The 16,878-nt window shown below is 33.7% G+C and overlaps 3 protein-coding genes across 3 annotated transcripts; 1 reads left to right on the forward strand and 2 right to left on the reverse strand.

Annotated features, from left to right (window-relative positions):
• Positions 1–312: 312 nt before the first annotated feature.
• LOC114188003 (beta-xylosidase/alpha-L-arabinofuranosidase 1) lies at positions 313–4,515 on the forward strand. Its single transcript, XM_028076478.1, has 7 exons — positions 313–1,063; positions 1,799–2,086; positions 2,185–2,354; positions 2,452–2,549; positions 2,634–2,984; positions 3,154–3,564; positions 3,659–4,515. The coding sequence occupies exons 1-7, from the start codon at positions 626–628 to the stop codon at positions 4,228–4,230; spliced, it is 2,328 nt and encodes a 775-aa protein (XP_027932279.1). The 5' UTR covers positions 313–625; the 3' UTR covers positions 4,231–4,515.
• Positions 4,516–5,058: 543 nt separating this feature from the next.
• On the reverse strand, positions 5,059–6,844 carry LOC114188207 (soyasaponin III rhamnosyltransferase-like). The gene has a single exon (XM_028076767.1). It carries the CDS (start codon positions 6,742–6,744, stop codon positions 5,296–5,298), a length of 1,449 nt encoding a protein of 482 aa, XP_027932568.1. The 5' UTR covers positions 6,745–6,844; the 3' UTR covers positions 5,059–5,295.
• Positions 6,845–14,712: 7,868 nt separating this feature from the next.
• On the reverse strand, positions 14,713–16,345 carry LOC114187399 (soyasaponin III rhamnosyltransferase-like). Its single transcript, XM_028075647.1, has one exon. The coding sequence runs from the start codon at positions 16,256–16,258 to the stop codon at positions 14,873–14,875; it is 1,386 nt and encodes a 461-aa protein (XP_027931448.1). The 5' UTR covers positions 16,259–16,345; the 3' UTR covers positions 14,713–14,872.
• Between the last annotated feature and the right edge of the window lie 533 nt (positions 16,346–16,878).

Here is a 16,878-nt window from a genome sequence, read left to right on the forward strand (position 1 = left end):
TCATAATCAACATATTTACATGTAATCCAAAATAGTAATCCACAATTATATAAGATCAAAAAAATAATGCATGGGAAGTGATATTTGATTCATGAAGCCCAAGCCTTTCCTTTGGTTTCACTCTTAACAAAATGCCCCACAATACAAAGGCATCTAGCCGCCAAAGTCCATTCACCTTCCACGTGATTTACCGTAGCAGGCAATCCTGCTGCTGATGACATTATTTAATTTATGTATATAAAAAAAAAGGAATTTGTATGTATCCATTATGCAGTAGGTTCATATATATACACGTATATACACCACCCAACCAAGTTGTGCTTCCAAACAAATCTCAATAACTCATTGAGTTGTTGATAATTTTGTATATACATTTTTCTTTTCCTTCTTTCCTAGATTCTCCGCTAAAACCAACGACAACATCTACTTCGTCCAGAGGGAGGCTTCCACCATCACCTCCCTCCCTCTGTATCCACCTTCACGGGTTTCTAAAAAACAATGTGTCTTCATTCTTCACTCTCAAAAGTTATACATCACCATACACCATAGATACCTCTTCTTCCAAAACAACAAACTCTCACACACACCCTTTAGCGTTTTTATTTTCAGTTTCCGAGGTCGCAACATGGCCTGCACCGAAAACAGACAACCGAAGGTTTCTGTTTTCCTCTGTTTCTCGTTTCTGTATGTGGTCGCGGTTTTGTTTAGTTGTGAGCGGGTTTCGGGGCAAACGTCCGCTGTTTTTGCCTGCGATGTTGCCAAGAACCCGGCTTTGGCGGGTTACGGATTCTGTGACAAGTCACTCTCGGTGGAGGACAGGGTCGCCGACTTGGTGAAGAGGTTGACATTGCAAGAGAAAATCGGAAACTTGGTGAATTCTGCTGTTAACGTGAGTAGGCTTGGGATTCCCAAGTACGAGTGGTGGTCTGAGGCACTTCATGGAGTGTCCAACATTGGACCCGGGACTCACTTTTCCAGTGTCGTGCCCGGTGCCACCAGTTTTCCCATGCCCATTCTCACTGCAGCTTCTTTCAACTCTTCTCTGTTTGAAGCCATCGGAAGAGTGAGTGAGATTTAAACTTTTTCTTCTCTGTCATGCTTTGAGGTCAGTTTTTTCCTTTGTTGGGTGGATCACAATTCACAACGGTTCCTCAAAAAAATGGGAAAGGGTGGTTTCTTTCCCTTTTTACTGAATGAGGACATCAAAAGTCTTTAACTTTAATCTCCAAGTTGGTTGTTTATCACAAAATTTGAGGGAGTTTGGTGAGGTTTTGAATGTGTAATGAAATGTCATTTTATGGCTTCAGAGTCTTTAAAATTGTGGCATTGTGGGGACTTCTTCTCTATTGCTTTCATAATGCTGTACACTGTACGTAAGTGATTTATCTGTTCTTAGATTTTTAGTTTTTGTTAATATGCAGTTATTTACAAGTGTTTATAGCAGTGAGGAAAAGTAGATGGGTGGGTAGGAGTGGTTACATTGTTTGTTTTTTCACTCACGACTTTTGGGTATTAACATCTGATTAAGCGATACAATAATAAATGAAGCAGAAATTTATGGTTAGTCTCATCTGTGAAACTGTAGATATTTATGTGTCCCCCTTTTTCTGGCTTGCATGTTGAAACTAAGGTGAATGGCAGAGAGGGTTTGATGTTGATTGTTTGCCAATGATATAGTTTAAACATTGATCACTCTATTTTCAATTTTGATAGCACATTTAAATGGGAAATGATTAAATTGCATTAAATAATCGAAATGTATCATAAGCAGGTTTAAGATTAACTGTTCTTATTTCAGGTAGTTTCAACCGAAGCCAGAGCAATGTACAATGTGGGGCTAGCCGGTTTGACTTATTGGTCACCAAACATAAACATATTCAGAGATCCCAGATGGGGAAGAGGACAAGAGACACCGGGAGAAGACCCTTTGCTAAGTAGTAAATATGCATCAGGATACGTGAAAGGTCTTCAACAAACCGATGATGGAGACTCCAACAAGCTCAAGGTTGCTGCTTGTTGCAAACACTATACAGCCTATGATTTGGATAACTGGAAAGGTGTTCAGCGTTATACCTTCAATGCTGTGGTAATCTACTGCATACATTGATTGAAAACTCAATGCTCATGTGATTTAAATGCAGAAAGATCATTTTGTCACCCCTTCTTATATGTTGAATTTGTCAGGTGACACAACAAGATTTGGATGACACTTTCCAACCACCGTTTAAGAGCTGTGTGATTGATGGGAATGTTGCCAGTGTCATGTGTTCCTACAACCAGGTTAATGGAAAACCAACTTGCGCAGACCCTGACCTTCTTAAGGGGATTATCCGGGGCAAATGGAAATTAAACGGGTATCTTTAATTCCTAAATCTTATAATTTACGTAATGTAAATTGATTATGTTTGTTAATGTGGTTTTTAATGTGACATGAATGTGTGGTCTGTTCAGATATATAGTTTCGGACTGTGATTCCGTAGAAGTTCTTTTCAAAGATCAGCACTACACCAAAACTCCTGAAGAAGCTGCAGCCCAAACTATTCTTGCAGGTCAGAAAATATGAAAAGACTCGTGATACCCATTTGCAGAAATTATGCAAGATACCGTTTGCTTATGTAATTTTGATTTCACAGGGTTGGATTTGAACTGTGGAGATTATCTTGGCAAATATACAGAAGGTGCAGTGAAGCAAGGTCTTGTGGATGAAGCAGCCATTAACAATGCTGTCTCCAACAACTTCGCCACATTGATGCGTCTTGGTTTCTTTGATGGTGATCCGAGCAAGCAACCTTATGGAAACCTTGGTCCAAAGGATGTATGCACTTCAGAGAACCGGGAGCTGGCCCGTGAAGCTGCAAGGCAAGGGATTGTATTGCTTAAAAACAGTGCAGGTTCTTTGCCTCTCAATGCCAAAGCCATTAAATCATTGGGAGTGATAGGGCCCAATGCTAATGCTACTAGGGTAATGATTGGAAACTATGAAGGTATTAAAAATTCCTACTCCTATGATACCCTCATGGATATAAAGTTGGTAACTGTGCCAAATTTGGTAAACCTATTAAATTTATGAGATGGTTGATACTGTAGTTGAACTCTTTTTTATCTCTAGCCTGTGCTTAACATGGGATTTGATGAGTTACTGAAATTTTGCAGGCATTCCTTGTAGCTATATATCACCCTTGCAAGCTCTAACAGCGTTAGTTCCTACGAGCTATGCTCCTGGATGTCCAAACGTGCAATGTGCGAATGCCGAGTTAGATGATGCCACACAAATAGCAGCATCTGCAGATGCAACTGTGATCATAGTGGGTGCAAGTCTGGCTATAGAGGCCGAGAGTCTTGACAGAATTAACATTCTTCTTCCAGGACAACAAGAACTTCTAGTTAGTCAAGTTGCAAATGCATCCAAGGGACCTGTGATCCTTGTCATCATGTCTGGTGGGGGCATGGATGTGTCTTTTGCTAAATCTAATGATAAAATCACAAGCATCCTATGGGTTGGCTACCCTGGCGAAGCTGGTGGAGCTGCCATAGCAGACGTGATTTTTGGCTTTTATAATCCGAGTAAGTCGTCATTCACGTTCTCTCTTGAATAAAAAAAGTCCAATCCTATGATGTTACTACTTTGATGACACTGAAGGATGATTTCCTGATGCAGGTGGAAGGCTTCCCATGACATGGTATCCACAATCATATGTAAACAAGGTGCCAATGACAAACATGAACATGAGGGCAGATCCTGCAACGGGTTACCCTGGTAGAACATATAGATTTTACAAAGGGGAAACTGTTTTCTCCTTTGGAGATGGAATAAGTTTCTCAAACATTGATCACAAAATAGTTAAGGCACCACAGCTGGTGTCTGTTCCTCTAGCTGAGGATCATGAATGTCGTTCATCAGAATGCATGTCACTTGATGTTGCTGATGAACATTGCCAAAACCTGGCCTTTGATATCCACCTTGGGGTCAAGAACATGGGCCAAAAAAACAGTAACCATGTAGTTTTATTGTTCTTTACTCCTCCTGATGTGCATAATGCTCCTCAGAAACACTTGTTGGGCTTTGAGAAAGTACACTTACCAGGAAAATCAGAAGCACAGGTTAGGTTTAAGGTAGACGTTTGCAAGGATTTGAGTGTGGTTGATGAGCTTGGCAACAGGAAAGTTCCACTGGGACAACATCTGCTTCATGTGGGAAACTTGAAGCATCCATTTATTGTGAGGGTTTGAAACAAGTCTTCAAATCCTCTGTACTGTTTTTTTTTTTTTTCCTTGAAAAGATTTCTTCGAGGGGATCAGAAATAATTCATAGGTAACTGTAACAAAATTCTCAGATTTGTGTTGTTATATTCAAATCACAAATTGAAAAAAACAAAATCAAGTTTTCATCAGAGCTCTCTTTATATGATTTAATCACGCAAAACTTGGTTTTGTCCCATAATTACGTCTTTTTACCCGTGCAGAAGAGATATGCTTGTTACTTATAATAAATATTTCCAAGAGTTGATATTTTAAGCTATGGTTGTTTATTAAGCACTATATATTTTTTATCTTGTGCACTAAGAGTCAAAAAAAATTTCTTCTAAACTCTCGATGAATATAAAAAAACTTCTGCTTTGCAGTTCACGTATCTATACATTTTTTTATTCTGTGCAGTAAGATATTTGGCAATCTTCATTAAATATCTAAGAACTATTTTTGTAACAAAACATACTAAACTCGTAGGAATAACCAATATCTTCAACTTGTGACGAGAAATAGGGGTTGAAGGAGAAAACAAACGTATACTAAATAGATGTATGTGATTGTGCATTAAAAAATCATTATATCTGATATGTGTATCCATGATACACCCCTGCACTATGCAAAATGCAGGTCTCATCCTGAAATCAACATGAATTTAGTTTTTATTGCTGTGATTTTTATTACAATTGTCTCTTTAAAATGAGTCACTTAACTATTAAAATTATTATTTACAAGGCGAACACTATACACTAGCCAGGTCTTGAAAAAAGTTAAAATGAAATTATACGCATTCGAAATTCCTAAATATGATAACATGACTTTCGTTCATTTGATCGATAGACTTTCTTTTTGAGATGTAAATATAATGGAGAAGTCAAATTTCATAATAATATCTGTCGTGATCTTATTTGAAAATAAACCTGACACTCCTTCAAAAACTACGGCTTCTAGCCACTTCTGACCAACATTGTTGAAGTGGCATTCCTTTATTACAAGAGAAGAAGCACATAATAGAAGACAAAATTAAGAAATAGAAGGCATAAACACTGCCTAACTGGTGGAAGGAATCCTATAGTTGTAAAGTGCAGCAATGAGACCTTCAATGTATTCATTGTGAAGTTCTTCCGAACTGAAAACCTTCCCCAACTCCTTTGCATTCTTCCTTAAACTACTTCCCTCTTCCTCCACAATTGCAAACCTCAATGTCTTGGCCACAGAGTCCCTAGTAAAGGACCCATCTCTCTCGCTCCTTGGCACCTCAATCGCCACTTTCTTTTCCTCTAGCACCCTTGAAAACAGGGCTTGGTCAAGCAAATAAGGGAGCGTCACAAGCACATGCCCAAAATGAAGTTTCTCAATGACAGAACCAGAACCACAGTGACTCATGCATCCCCCAATTGCCCCGTGAGCCAAGATCTTAAGCTGGGGTGCCCAACCCTTCCAAACAATCCCACGATCCTTCGTTCTCTCCTCAAACCCTTCCGGCAACTCGAGTACCCCTTCTTTCAGGTTCTGCAGAGCCCAAAAGAAAGGCAACCCAGAAAGCTCAATCCCATTGGCCAACTCAGTGAGGTCTTCCTGACTCAGCTTCAACTCGCTCCCAAATCCAATGTACACCACCGAAGAGGACTCTTGTGTGTCCAACCAGTCCTTGATTGTGAGCCAGTCAGGGTTTTTATCCTCCTCTTCAACATCTCTTATCTGCATGGATGGTGGAAGCAACCCCACTGGAACCACAGGGACCTTGTAGTTACCAGCAAGATAATCTAGCCACTCTCCCTCGAGCTCTCTGGAGGTTCTGAGAAGAAACAAGTCACAGCTGGAATACGCTTTGTTGAGATCAAAGTCAGCCTTTTCCCCTGTCTCCTCGTCTCTATTACGCTTCAATGCTCTGAGGAACTCATAAGGCCTGAGACGAAGTGTTGTGGGGAAAGGAAGCCAAGTGGGAGGGCCACATATGGATTCAATGGAGTAATCCTTCATTTTGTCCTTGGGTGGATCAAAAAAGACTTTGTTGTAAGCTGGGGTTATGTTGTAATGCGCACACGGAATGTTGAGACCCTTAGCTATTGGGACTACCCAAGCAGCTGCGAAGTCGTAGAAAAGCCAATCAGGCTTCGAGGTTTTCAGCAACTCAGCAACACTGTCTTGGAGGCCCTCATAAGCCTTCTTTAGGAAACAGTTCTTCGTTGGGGGAATTTCCATGGTGCTCTCTGCGCCTTCTGGAAGATGCTGTACTTGTGGCAAAGGTAGCCTCACCAATGTAATGAATGGTCGTAGGTTTTTGGGGGCTTTGGGTATGCGATCAATGTTTTTGGGACTGTTTATGAAGGTTACATGATGACCCTTCTGCGCAAGAATCTTGGCCACCTCAAAGTACGGATATATGTGACCCATAGCCAGCCACGGGAGCATAGCTATGTGTAGAGGCTTCTCCATTTTGCCATTGCCATTGCCATTGCCATTTGCATGAGATGAAACTATACCAGTAGAATCCATCAGCACTTCAACTATTCCCAGACAACAATGTTACAGATACTCAGGTAGCTATGGGAGATAGCTATGGGAGAGGATGATATCTTCGTGTGTTTTATATCATAGAAAACGAAGCCTGTCGTGGAACATGCCTCATAATATTATATATGGGATATATCCTCTACGGTTCAACTTTTAAGCTGCACAAATCATAACCCTTAAAACACCAAATTTTATTTATACAATAATTTTAATACCGTCGGATGAAAGTGCACTAGCTTGCAGTTTAGTTGTAAAACTGCAGAGCAGACCATCCTTATCCATAAACCATTTGTGAAACCAAAGACCAAAGAAAAACATGCTACGAGGTCCACGAGGCTGTTATTTTATTTCCATTATCAATGCAAGTGACATGTCTGTCCATTTCTTCTTATAGTAACAACAAAATTATATTATGATAAATACTAAAATGAAAATAAAAAAAGTATTAAGTATAAAATTGTTTTTATAGAAAGTAATTATAACAATAATTAACGTTTACAGTTTTATTATTGGTGATTTTCTCTTAAAAATAATTAGTTAAAGAAAATTGCTTATACTAAAAAAGTAATTGAAAAAAAATGATTTATTAATATTATAGAGTTTATTTTTATAAGAGGAATAAACACAGAAAAAAATGAATAAATAAGTACAAATAAAATTAAATGTGTGGACTGTTCTACGTAATGTTATATAATATCAGAATTTTATGGTAAGAACCAACGGTTACTTATGACGTTTATTATAACTTCTTCTCATTTGAGAAAAAAATGTTTGTACGAAGTTGGATACTACATAACTATGTCCTGAATCAACGTCCCAAATTAATTAAATAACTTGAAAAAGTTTGTTTTATGTTGAATAAAATATAGAAAACATGAGACGATGTGATGGGATAGTGTAAACCTAACAATAAATCGCATGTGCCAAATTACTTAAATACCATGACAAAACACAGCTAAGCAACGAGGTCCTCGCGTCTGTTATTTTATTTGACGCGTGCATGAACGGATCGATTGAAAAAAAAATTATTGAATATTTATATTAATATATTTTATTATATATAAAAAACAATAAAATTTATGTGATATTTATTAGAATAATGATAACAATAATTAAAAAATAAATAATAACAAAAATATGATAAGTTTGTTTATAATAATATAAATTAATTTTAAATATTAATATAAAGTAATATGTTGAGTTTATAATAAATTGAATAAATAAAGTATATGTGCTTTAAAGAGTATTATTTATAATAGTGATTTTGTTTTTGGTATATAAATAAATTATTATAACAGTTGGATGGCTTTAATTATTATCTTTTTAATTATTTTTCAATAGAAACGAAAAAAAATCAATTTAAATTGTTACTAAATAGAGGACATACACACTTTTTTAAGTTGTTATTGACATTTGCATTTGTTTTACTCTGTAAACAATTATATACAAGTGACTGACTACATGTGCATAAGACCATGAATACAAATCCAAATTTAGAAAGTGATTTATTTTAGCTCTTATTTTTTGTCACTATTAAAACAATTGTTTCCTTTGAAACTTAAAGGATGATTCTAAATCAAATAAATTTTTAGTATACATATTTTGTTATCAATATTTTTTATAATAGTAGAAATAACATCTTTGTTCAAATCATTTATTTGTAACTATGTTTCTTATAAGTATTATAGACACACAAACTTTTAATTTAACTTTGACATTTAATGTCATTCAAAAACTTTGATATAAACTATTCACCTTTAATTTTTGGATCTTCATCTAATTGTAAAGGTGTGTTTGAATTTGCAATTTTTTCCTATGCAATTCAAAATAATTTTTCTATGCAGTCATTAATTCAAGTTTGAAAACTTTGCAATTTTCAATTCAAGCTTGAAACTTTAACATTTTTCTATGATTCAAAATAATTTCTTCAATGTGTAATAGTTTTTCTGATCAACGAGTGATTCTTTGGAGTCTTAGATTGAGATAACGTTGATATCTACATCTCTATAAACATATGTAGTTCAAAATTTCTCATATTTTTCGTGAAAAAAATCATTGTGTCGATAAGTTAGCTAATTTAGCATTGATTCATAAAGAACAATATAAGTAATTTAATGATGTATTTATTCATTATGGGTTTGATGTGGTCCCTTTGTATTCTTTTTTTTTTTTTAATAAATTTTCATGTGATTGACGGATGATTGATGAACACTTTAGGGTATTAGTATAGCTGAAATGTCAAAATTCATAATGATACCTAACGTGATGTTATTTGAAAAATAATTTATTGATCACTTATAACATCTTAACTTTATTATGATCACAACAATCAAAGTTAGGCTAAAATAACCTCTCACATAACAATTTTACCATTGAATAATTTATCATTATGGTCTTGATTTGTAGCTTTCATAATATATTTCAAGTTCAATAAAATTCCTCGAAACATAATCTATTCATTGTTGGTATTTCATCTCGTATAATTAATTTGATATTCATCAATATTGCAATATTGCAAGTAGGTAACATTATAATTACAATAATTCATATATTAAACACAAAAATTTCTACATTATAAAATTAAAAACATAACTATATTTTTCTTTTGTAAAAATATGTATACATTTTATATTATTTTTTTAATAAAAATTGTAAATTTTAATTCACATAAAAATAAATATTTTTATATATTCAAAGTTATTAATAAACATTATAAATGAAATATTGATGTTAATGTTTATAATTAAAATTTATTTTAATAATGATTAAAAAGTATTTATTTTACACATTCAACGTTATCAATAAATATTATAAATGAAATATTGATTTTAATTTACATAATATATTTATATTGTTAACCCACAGCTAGCGAAAATAAGTGTTGTTGCATATGGTTGTCTATTTTTTTAATAATATATACACATGCACTCACACAAACATTCATCCACACACGCAGGGACACATGTACCCGCACACTCACACAAACATCTATTCACACACATACTTACATAGAGATGACAAATAAATCCGTTCTGTGGATACTGTCCGAATCTGTCCCTGTTTTGACGGGGAATTCCCATATTAATTGGGTATAAGTATCTATGTGGGTATGAGAAATCCCCGACTTTTTCAATTGGGTATGGGGATGTACATATTCTCGTCATAATACTCGTCCCCGTCATATCTCCGTCTCTGTTTAAATTATTAAAATATTCACAATTAATTAAGTAAGCATATATATATATATATATATATATATATATATATACTTTTCATTTTTTATTTTTTCTAATTATTTGATCATGAAACTCATTCGCATCTCTAATATATTTTTCATCTTATGATAACCTTTATGTAATTATGTTAAAATGATATGTGTCAAATAAAAAAAATTTATGTCTCACATTTAAATATTTCTATTATATTTTAATATTTTATTTATTGTATATTTTTCTTTCACATGAAAATGTTTAATACTCTAAATTTAAGTATTTAATAACATAAACTTTTCATTTACTAGGTAATATAAAAAAAAAAATCTTTACTTATTATTATTAATTTTTGTTTTATTTCAAGAACTCTTTTGTTTTGCTAATACAATTTTTGTTATTTCTCAACTATTGAGTATATATGTTGGTATTCGAAAAGTTTTCTTAGATCTCTGAGGTATTTTTTATTTTATCATACCCTTAATTATACATTCATTTTCTTTTGTGCGATCTATTTCAATAGTTTCTCAAATTGTTCATAAGACTCACATTTGTTAGTTTTTTAATATTTTTATTTGTTGTTTATTTTCATCATGTAGAGTACTATTTTGATATATTTTATCTAATTTATTTTTTATTTTCTAACTCATTATCTATCATATTATAATTTTTTCATTATAATTGTATAAATAATTTTTATTTATTACAATATAAAAATTTAATGTAATTATCATGAATTTTTTTTATCACCATCTAATGAAGTTCAAAAAATACAAGATCTATGTTAAAACTTTATTATTATGTTTATTATTAATTCTTTGTGTCATTTTGATCAAGTGATGTATTATAACTTTTATTAGTGTATAAAAAAGAGATTCATTAGAATTTAAAAAATTAAAATAAACAAACATTTAAAATATATTTTAATTTGAATATTTGTTTTCCTTTTATATTTTTTTTAAAATATTTTTGAATTTTATCAACTAGGTTTCATTAATATTTGCAAGTTTAATAAATTTTTTGGTTCTCATGAAATTTTATTTAGTATTATAATATAAAATGTAAACAACTATAATTTATTTCAAAGTCTTTGACATCGAAGAAACAACCATCCACCTAATATTGAATATTTGATCATATTATGTTCCTTTTACCGTAGTTTTTTATTATTTTATAAAAATGAATTAAAATTAATATTGAAGTAATAAGAAAACGAGTATGAGTACGAAATTATACATGTTATTCTGTAGGGATGAGGATGAGATAAAAGTTTGATACCTATTAGATTTAGGTATGAGGATGAGGATGAATTTTTTTACAAAGATAATATGAGATAACGAAACTCATCCCCGTTCTGTCCCGTTATCATTGCTCACACTCACAGTATCAATTTACAAATATTAGTAATTATTAGGTGAGTCACTGATTTATATCTTTCCAACGATAATTTATATTGTAATATAAATATAAGTTATTTGTTGATAACTACAGTAATTTTTTAAGGGTATTCTATTCAAGACAATTTTAATCTATTATTTCTTAAAGATTGATATTTTTCAAAAAGTCTTACATAATCAATTAGTTACGTATCACAATATAAAAAAAATATTATGGTGAACACGTGTGGGTGACTTGCCGATAGGTTTATATATTTTTTCATATATGGGTTATCGTTATAAATATGGAGAGATTGTGGTTCTATATGGTTAGACATTAGTCTTACACATATAAGACCTTAAACACCACTTTTACACCAAAACCTTAAGGCAATGTTGTTATGGGTCTTTATTCTTATATAGTGTTTAACTATAAGGGTTATAGTTATGGTCATGGCATAGTCATGGTCATTGAGAGATTGTGGTTCTATATGGTTATATGACATTAGTCTTATACATATAAGACCTTAGACACCACTTTAACCCAAAACCTTAAGGCAATGTTGTTATGGGTCTTTATTCTTATATAGTGTTTAACTTTGTCTTTTCTTTCCAATGTGGAACTTTTTGACTCACACTTGGACTATTCCCAACAATCTTCCATCAAGGGTGAGTCCCTTATTTTTTTTTCTTTTTTTTTTCTTTTTTTTTTCATATGATATATTTCCCTTCAGGTGTATGAGTGACCCCTTTTTGGTTATGGTTATGCGGTCAGTCACTCCGAAACATCGGCTCTGATACCACTGTTGGGTTATATATATTCTTCACATATATGGTTTTTAGTTATAGTCATGGTCATTGAGAGATTGTGGTTCTATATGGTTTTGTCTTTCCTCCTTGCTTAATATCTGTTTATTTTATATCTTCAGATTTGATTCTCCATCTTTTGATGCTTGATTTTCTCCTCTTTGTGCTTGCAATATTTGTTTTTCTCCTTCTTCCATGGCATCACATCTTTCTTCAATTTGGCATCATCCTTCATATTTCTTCTTATATCAACATCATCTTCTTTTTCTTTGTTCGGTGTGGATTTCATTGGAGTGGCATTGGACCTTTTGTGAATATTAAAATGTGAACCTCCATCTACTTTCTTCACTTGGACATCTACTTTCTTCCAAAGATATTTATCTTCTAATTTTGATCCTTCTTTCATGCTCACTTTCTTTGTATCAAATTCCTCCTTCATAAAATCCAGCACAAATCTTTTGTCTTTCATGTGGACTTTGAATACCTCTATGTTGTTAGTATTTTTGATCATACATACTTTATTTTCAAAGGAGACCTTATAACCTTTCTCTAACAATTGAGTAACACTTAACAAATTATGGGTAATCTCAAGAACATATAAGACATCAAAAATTAATTTGATACCTGAATGAGTTTTAATTGAAATTGTTCTTGTACCTTTCACAGCAAGTTGTTCTCCATTCCCAATTCTTACCTTGGAAATATTTGATTTATTCAGCTCCTTGAAAATTTCTCTATCATGAGTCATATGATTTGTGCAACCACTATCTATAATTCAATCTTTTGAAGATTCGTTGGTTGTGACACATGATGTTGTAAAAAGTAGATCTTCTTCTGATTTATCCTCATCTGATTTATTCTCCACAATTTGAACATCTTCTTCAAAATCTTTAGATTTGCATACCTTTTCCACATGTCCCAATTGACCGCATTTGTGACATTTGACATCTGGCCTCCACCAACACCAATTGGGTTGATGACCTTTTCTCTTGCAATGGGGACAAGATTGTGTTGTTATATTTGCTCCTTCTATTTTTCTTGACTATGAGAGCATTATCTTCTGTGTAATTTAAATTACCTTCAACCGCCTCATGATCTTCTCTCATCAATCTTCGTTGTTCTTGTGCTTGCAAGACATATATCACCTCTGTAAAGGTAATTGTAGACAAATCTTTTGTATTTTCTAAGGAAGCAATAGATGCCTCATATCTTTCCGGCACTGTCACCAGAATTTTCTCAATGAGTCTGGAATCTGAAAACTCCTTTCCCAACAATTTTATCTTGTTGACAATACCTAACAATTTGTTTGAGTATTCTTTAATCGTCTCTGACTCTTTCATTCTTTGCATCTCGAACTCCCTTATCAAGTTCAAAACTTTCATGCCTCGAATCTTCTTGTTCCCTTCATATTCTGCTTTCAAGTATTCCCAAATTTATTTGGGAGACTTTAGAGTCATGATCCCAGTCATAATCATTTGTGAAACACCTGCAAACAAGCATGATTTTGCTTTTGCCTTTCTCGTTTTCTTTTCTTTATGCGCTTTCATTTAAGCCGCGGTGAGATTTTCAAAAAAGGGAACATCATTTTCCTCCACAACTTCCCATAGATCTAGCCCCTCTAGATATGTTTGCATCCTTACCGCCCATAGATCATAGCTTTCACCATCAAAGAGTGGAATAGCGACGTGTGACATATTTCCTTCCATTTTATAAGCAGTAAGAACAATGGCTCTGATACCAGTTATTGGGATTTTTAGGACTTTTAGAAATATGAGAGATATATGTGATATGTTATACGGAGGAACATGTTTTTGTATTTTATAAATATACTCTATATATAGAGCAAAATATAACAAATATCAAGTACAAAATATTTAGAATATCTCACTCCTAATCTAAAATAATAACAAATTTCTAAAACTGACACATATCTTTAAAACTAAAATATTTTCTAAAAACTAATTTAAATAAAAAAGATATTAAGTAATATTCCCAGCTTGTATAAGAGTCATGTAAACAAAGCTTTTATAACATTTTGGTACTTCAAAAGATGACAATTCATTTTTAAATAGTTATTAAAAAAAAGTAAACTTTTGTGAGGAAGAGAACCGATAAAGGATAAAATAATAACTATAAAATGAATATAAAGATTTTTTTGGTATAAAATATCATAATATTAATAGTCATAATCTCTTGATACTCTATTTTTTTTTTCAACTTACAATTCACAAGTCAACTACATAAAGTATTATTTTATTATAATATTTTATTTATATTTATTATTATGCTATTATAATATTTTATTATTAGAAATAGGTGTACGATAGATCTATTTAAGGAAGTGATTAGTGAATATTTCAATAAAATAATATTTTATGTATTTGAGAAAATATATATATTTTAATTATTAAATTTTGATAACTTTCTTTTATAATCTTAGATATCATCTTCTAAGTGGTTTTTATTTTTCTCATTCTCAATCTTCCAATAATGATGTTATAAAAGAAAGTTGTTCGTGATATCATGTTAAAAGAAAAAGAAAATAGAGCCATACAAGATAATAGTATTTTGAATCATTATGGAAGATGGAATACATGGGTACAAATAGCTTTCTTAGTCCATGAGTGAGTGATACAGATTCATTTACTCCTTCCTTATTACACGAGACAAATAACATAGTAGAAGACAAAATTATGAAAATGGAAGGCAAAACATGGCTTAACTGATGGAAGAAATCCTACACTCATGAAGTGCAGCAATGAAACCTTCAATGTATTGATTATGAAGTTCTTCCGAACTGAAAACCTTGCCCATCTCCTTTGCGTTCTTCCTTAAACTAATTCCCTCTTCCTCCACAATTGCAAACCTCAATGTCTTGGCCACAGAGTCCCTAGTAAAGGACCCATCTTTCTCGCTCCTTGGCACTTCAATACCCACTTTCTTTTCCTCTACCACCCTCGAAAACAGGGCTTGGTCAAGCAAATAAGGGAGGGTCACAAGCACATGCCCAAAATGAAGTTTCTCGATCACCGAACCAGCACCACAATGGCTCATGCATCCCCCAATTGCCCCGTGAGCCAAGATCTTAAGCTGCGGAGCCCAACTCTTCCAAACAATCCCACGATCCTTCGTTCTCTCCTCAAACCCTTCCGGCAACTCGAGTACCCCTTCTTTCAGGTTCTTCAGAGCCCAAAAGAAAGGCAACCCAGAAAGCTCAATGCCATTGGCTAACTCACTGAGGTCTTCCTGACTCAGCTTCAACTCGCTCCCAAATCCAACGTACACCACTGAAGAAGACTCTTGTGTATCCAACCAGTCCTTGATTGTGAGCCAGTCAGGGTTTTTATCTTCCTCTTCAACATCTCTTATCTGCATGGATGGTGGAAGCAACCCCACTGGAACCACAGGGACCTTGTAGGTAGCAGCAAGATAATCTAACCATTCTCCCTCAAGCTCTCTGGAGCTTCTGACAAGAAACAAGTCACAACTGGAATACGTCTTGTCGAAATCAACGGAAAGCCTTTCTCCTGTTTCCTCATCCTTGGCACCTGCGTATGCCCTCATCAACTCGTAAGGCCTGAGATGAAGCCGCTTGGGAGGGCCACACCTTTGTTGATTTGATTTGATTTGATTCTTGGGTGGAGTAAGTAAGCATATGTTCCAGGCTGGGACGATGTTGTAATATGCGCAAAGGATGTTGAGGCTCCTCGCTATTTCGGGAACCCAAGAGGCTGCAAAGTCGTAGAGAATCCAATCAGGCTTTGAGGTTTTGATGAGGTCCGCTACAGGTTCTCGGAGGCCATCAAAAGCCTTCTTAAGGAAGCATACCTTTGTGTGGGGAATGTCCATGCTGCTCTCTGCACCTTCTTGAAGATGCTGTGTGGGTGGCAAGGGTATCCTCACCAATGTAATTAATGGTTGTAAGGTTTTGGGAGCTTTGGGAATGCGGTCAATGTTCTTGGGGCTGTTTATGAAGGTGACACGGTGACCCTTTTCAGCAAGAATCTTGGCCAGCTCAAAAAATGGGTATATGTGACCCATGGCAAGCCATGGGAGCATCGCAACGTGAACAGGCTTATCAGTTTTGCCATTGCCGGAATCCATGATATCTGCGTTTTCAGTTGTATTTGTGGTAGTGTTAAGAAGACAGAATGTGCTTTGATTACGATTATATAACCACACCGGTAGCTGACTGGAGATGAAGATATTCTTGTATTTCGTGTTAGGGTTTCTTTTTAGGTGAATGAAAATGCACGTCAATATTTTTTTAAGGAAAATGATGAAATCACTGTTAATTTTTGGAAAATAATATTTTTACTACAAAATTTTTACAACTTTCTCTTATAATCTTAGGTGTCATTTTTTAAGTAGTTCACTAATTTTTCATTTTTTCATTCTCAATATTTCAAAATTACTTAGAAGATGATATCTCATGTTATAAGAGGAAGTTGTTAAAATTTAATAGTTAAAATATCATTTTTCTTAATTTTTACCAGAAAAATTCTTAATGTTTTCCCTTATCTCATTCTTTGAAATATTTCGAAAGAGAATCCCTTTTCTTTTCGCTCTCTCTCACCCTTGTCCCATTCTCTTGTTATAAATCAAGAAAATATACTGTGGTCCTTCAGAGACACTTTCAAATCTGTGTTTTAAAATTGTCCAAAAAAAATGGTTGGTGGGTTACACCACCTTCTATGTATGACTTGTTTAAACAAATGTATAAG

This window comes from Vigna unguiculata, chromosome 6, assembly GCF_004118075.2.
Source record: "Vigna unguiculata cultivar IT97K-499-35 chromosome 6, ASM411807v1, whole genome shotgun sequence".
Taxonomy (NCBI): domain Eukaryota; kingdom Viridiplantae; phylum Streptophyta; class Magnoliopsida; order Fabales; family Fabaceae; genus Vigna; species Vigna unguiculata.

Bases quoted from the DNA above. Each gene is read 5' to 3' on its own strand.
- LOC114188207 (XM_028076767.1), bottom strand. From the start codon at position 6,744: ATGGATTCTACTGGTATAGTTTCATCTCATGCAAATGGCAATGGCAAT.
- LOC114188003 (XM_028076478.1), top strand. From the start codon at position 626: ATGGCCTGCACCGAAAACAGACAACCGAAGGTTTCTGTTTTCCTCTGT. The intron at 2,550-2,633 runs GTCAGAAAATAT...TTGATTTCACAG, and splicing joins AGCCCAAACTATTCTTGCAG to GGTTGGATTTGAACTGTGGA. The intron at 2,985-3,153 runs GTATTAAAAATT...GAAATTTTGCAG, and splicing joins AATGATTGGAAACTATGAAG to GCATTCCTTGTAGCTATATA.
- LOC114187399 (XM_028075647.1), bottom strand. From the start codon at position 16,258: ATGGATTCCGGCAATGGCAAAACTGATAAGCCTGTTCACGTTGCGATG.